Genomic DNA, 4,841 nt, shown 5'->3' with positions numbered 1-4,841 from the left:
TAAGTTACTTTTTGACAACTTAAATTAATTATTTAATTAATTTCATAATTTCAAAAAAGAGGCATGACATAAAATGACACATAAAAACTTATCTATCAATTATAAAGCGTCAGGATGTGATCTGAAACATTTTCTTGGTGATAGTTTTTTGTCTATTTAGATACTTATTAAGGATTTTTTACCTTCTGATAATTTATGAACAACTTTCTTTTAAAGATTCTTTTAAATTGAAGTTGTAGAAATATGAGATGTCACAAACCTAATGACAAATGATTTCACACACTTCTTTATCACCTTGAATACCAATAATACTATCTAAGAAATTTGAAAATAATATTTAAAATATGATTTATGTTATTAAGTTGTCCTTTTTTAAAAATCCTTAATATGTGCCTATATACTCCTCTTACTCTTTATATACTACCTCTCTACCCTATAAACTAATTTAATCTTCCATAATATCAAAATACATAAATTCGTTTTTATTTTATTAAAAAAAGAGCCTAGCTTTTAATTATGCCCGTTGCTTTCTTTTTTGAATTCTCTGGAATTATTCGGAAGTTTCATCTTTTTTCAAGTAGCTTCCGCGAAGGAGGATCGAAGAACACTTAAAAGAGCTTCGTAGTTTCTAGAAAAAGCTGGACGCTTCATGTCGATTTGTTTTTGCTCTGTGCTACCTATTTAAAACGCGTTTGGGGATACGCATTCTTGTGACAATTCCAAGCGTTCCGAAAGACACATATTCGATCCGTGCCGTTACGAAATTATCATTCACCATCAAGTTTTTGCACAATTCTGTAATTCAGAGGTGTAATTTTTGTATCAGTTGGATATGGCGGATGTAAGTATGGGAGGAGAGGTAGAAACCTTCGCTTTTCAGGCTGAAATCAACCAGCTGCTGAGCCTCATTATCAACACTTTTTACAGCAATAAAGAAATTTTCCTTCGTGAACTTATTAGCAACTCATCTGATGTGAGTATATCATTTACAAATTTAAAGTTTTTAATGTCTTCTCTGGTTTTCTTTTGGTTTAATATAATGAATTGTTTCTTTTTACTGGTTCAAATGCCTCTGTTTTAGCTTAGTATAGCGGATTGTTTCTGTTCGGAGATTACTCTGCGATTTGTTATCCTATTGATGGTCATTTTGAGGGTTTATTGCTAGTTCTCGGTAGTCTTTTTTTTCTAAACTTTGTGGAGTAGGTTTTGAAATTATACATTTTTTTTGAGACGCTGGAAGACAATTAATGCGTGCAGGCTCTGGATAAAATTCGTTTTGAGGGTCTGACGGACAAGAGTAAACTGGAAGCACAGCCGGAGTTGTTTATTAGGATTGTTCCTGACAAGGCTAACAAGACCTTGAGTATCGTTGATAGCGGAATTGGAATGACCAAAGCAGGTAGGTTTTTCAGAAATAAAAATAATAATAATAATAGTTGAAATCTAAATGATATAAGCAGAGATAAATGACAAATAATTTGTATGACAGATCTTGTGAACAATTTGGGGACAATTGCGAGATCGGGAACAAAGGAATTCATGGAGGCTTTGCAGGCTGGAGCCGATGTAAGCATGATTGGACAGTTTGGAGTGGGGTTTTACTCTGCTTACCTGGTGGCAGAGAGAGTAGTTGTGACTTCAAAGCACAATGATGATGAACAGTACATCTGGGAGTCACAGGCCGGGGGTTCCTTCACCGTTACCAGGGATGTCAGCGGTGAGCCTTTAGGCAGAGGAACTAAGATCACTCTCTTTATGAAAGAGGACCAGGTAAAATAATGTGTCATCTTCACAGGATTTTTAAGTGTAGATTCTTTGTATTCCCTAGTATTTTTGGCTTTAGCCCTGATGAAGATTTCGATCCTGCAGATGGAATATCTTGAAGAGCGGAGGATAAAGGATTTGGTCAAGAAGCACTCGGAGTTCATCAGTTATCCGATTTATCTGTGGACTGAGAAGACCACGGAGAAGGAGGTAAGTGATGACGAAGAGGAAGAGGAGAAGAAGAAGGAAGAGGAGGGCGATATTGAAGAAGTGGAGGAGGATAAGGACAAAGATAAGAAGAAGAAGAAGAAAGTTAAGGAAGTCTCTCATGAATGGACCTTGATTAACAAGCAGAAGCCCATCTGGATGAGAAAGCCAGAGGAGATTACGAAAGAAGAATATGCTTCTTTCTACAAGAGCTTGACAAATGACTGGGAAGATTATCTGGCGGTCAAGCATTTCTCTGTTGAAGGGCAATTGGAGTTCAAGGCCATTCTGTTTGTTCCAAGGAGGGCTCCGTTCGACCTGTTTGATACAAGGAAAAAGCCCAACAACATCAAGCTCTATGTGAGAAGGGTGTTTATAATGGACAATTGCGAGGAGCTGATTCCTGAGTATTTGGGCTTTGTCAAAGGTGTGGTAGACTCTGACGATCTGCCCCTCAACATCTCTCGAGAAATGTTACAGCAGAACAAGATTCTCAAGGTAATTAGGAAGAACTTGGTGAAGAAATGCATTGAAATGTTCAATGAAATTGCAGAGAACAAGGAAGATTATGCCAAGTTCTATGAAGCATTTTCCAAAAATATCAAGTTGGGAATTCACGAGGACAGCCAAAACAGGACTAAATTGGCTGATCTGTTGAGGTACCATTCTACAAAGAGCGGTGATGAGATGACGAGTCTGAAAGACTATGTGACCAGAATGAAGGAGGGGCAGAAGGACATCTATTATATTACTGGTGAGACCAAGAAAGCTGTTGAGAATTCACCATTTTTGGAAAGGCTGAAGAAGAAAGGTTATGAAGTTCTGTTCATGGTGGATGCCATTGATGAGTATGCGGTGGGACAGCTGAAGGAATACGATGGAAAGAAACTGGTCTCGGCCACCAAGGAAGGGCTCAAGTTGGAGGAAACAGAGGAAGAGAAGAAGAAAAAGGAAGAGAAGAAAGCAGCCTTTGAGAATCTGTGCAAAGTAATAAAGGAAATTTTGGGAGACAGGGTAGAGAAGGTAGTGGTATCTGAGCGCGTTGTGGATTCTCCGTGTGTGCTTGTGACAGGGGAATATGGATGGAGTGCGAATATGGAGCGAATAATGAAGGCGCAGGCTCTGCGGGACAGCAGCATGTCAAGCTACATGTCGAGCAAGAAAACCATGGAAATCAATCCAGACAATGCCATCATGGAGGAATTGCGGAAGAGGGCAGAGGCAGATAAGAATGACAAGTCTGTCAAGGACTTGGTTTTGCTTATCTACGAAACGGCTCTGCTCACCTCTGGCTTCACCCTCGACGATCCCAATACCTTTGCGTCCAGAATTCACAGAATGTTGAAGCTGGGCCTCAACATTGATGAGGATCTCTCTCCTGAGCTCGACTCTGACATGCCGCCTCTCGAAGAAGATACCATCCAGGAGGAGAGCAAGATGGAAGAGGTGGACTAACTTCATTCTTCTTCTTTTCCTCTACCGTAGGAGCAACTGCAAAAGGTTATGTAGATATAATTTGTGTGAAGAGGTTGAATGTGATCTGTATTTGGGAAATAGCTATAGTGTTATGCAACAGCTTGGGCACAGCTATACGCCCTATTATCTGTAAACATCTCTTAATTTTGTTTGAAGCAGTGATCCTACTACTAACAGATCGTTTGAGATGATTAAGGTTCGCTCTCAAATGGATTAGTTGAATAGCTTTGGGTGTTGGCTCTTACAAATCCTTATGTGTAGTGGACTTCTTAATTTCTTCTGTCTAGGCATTTGGAACTTTTTTTATTTGGAACACTTATGCTAAAATTGCAAATATGCTCTGCATTCTGAATGTTTAGATAGGCACATGCTGGTCGTTGTACATCCATTTCAACTTTTTAGGTTTATGATAGAAATGGGCATTAAGATTATATACACTTTATATGGGAAGTTAAGGTGTATGGTTACTGGCATATGATGGGATCATAGTTCATTTAGTAATGATGAATAATCTTTGCGAAATATATATAACTATTAGAAAGCTTATTTTTCAATTTCAATTGATGTAAGCAAGTGAATTAAAGATTAATTCTTGTTTTATAGCTGCAATCATGGAGGTTTTTTTGGTCTTTTGTATCATTTGTTTTATGTTTGTAATGTTACATTGTATTGGTTATTAGTATTGATTGTAATGCTGTATTGTTGCAATGCTGCAATGTTTAGTTCTATAAAATGTATATGTAATTTAAAAATAAACATGTAAGCATTTAAATTATGTAAAATAATAATAGAATTATCTTATGATGAAATAAATAAAGTGTATTATATGAAATGGCAATGGATTATAAAGGAGAAAATTGCTCTTACCATGGAAAACCATAATTTTTGTGAGGCATGAGGAAAACTATATGTTCACAACATGGTAGTATGAACACAAAAAATGTTTTAGTAGCGACACAAATTTTGTTAGGAAGGGTTGATGCCACTATTGTCAAGTTTTAGCAGCAACATGAATTTAGATAGGAATAATGCGAAATTAGAGAGATATGTTGGTAATGTGAATATCATTTCTAAAGAGGAAGGGTTGATTTTAACTAGTAAGGGTTGATGCCACTAATGTCAAAAACATGTTCTCAAAGCATAAAATGTAATGAGAAGATACAATGTCTCAAATCTATATTTAAATGTTGAAAAAATGGGAAGAGTGTAGTAGAAGGTAGTGGAAGGCATGATAGGTGGGAGAAGATATGATGCCTCCAATGTAAGAATGACAATTAAGGAATGGATGGTACAAAGTGAGAAAGATGACTCCTAGTATGGTGCAATAAAAAATTAAAGGTTCGATATGGGCTTAATATGAAACTCTAAGAGTGTTTTATATAATGGAGGGTTTC

The 4,841-nt window shown here is 37.0% G+C and overlaps 1 protein-coding gene across 1 annotated transcript; it reads left to right on the top strand.

Moving 5' to 3' along the window:
• Positions 1-630: 630 nt before the first annotated feature.
• On the top strand, positions 631-3,753 carry LOC131060578 (heat shock protein 90-1). Its single transcript, XM_057993866.2, has 4 exons — positions 631-973; positions 1,258-1,399; positions 1,490-1,770; positions 1,870-3,753. Exons 1-4 carry the CDS (start codon positions 833-835, stop codon positions 3,424-3,426), a joined length of 2,121 nt encoding a protein of 706 aa, XP_057849849.2. The 5' UTR covers positions 631-832; the 3' UTR covers positions 3,427-3,753.
• Positions 3,754-4,841: the final 1,088 nt, after the last annotated feature.

This window comes from Cryptomeria japonica, chromosome 8 (assembly GCF_030272615.1).
Source record: "Cryptomeria japonica chromosome 8, Sugi_1.0, whole genome shotgun sequence".
Lineage (NCBI taxonomy): Eukaryota > Viridiplantae > Streptophyta > Pinopsida > Cupressales > Cupressaceae > Cryptomeria > Cryptomeria japonica.
Note: the sequence above shows the minus strand (reverse complement) of the source record. Positions and strands in the feature narration are given on the sequence as shown.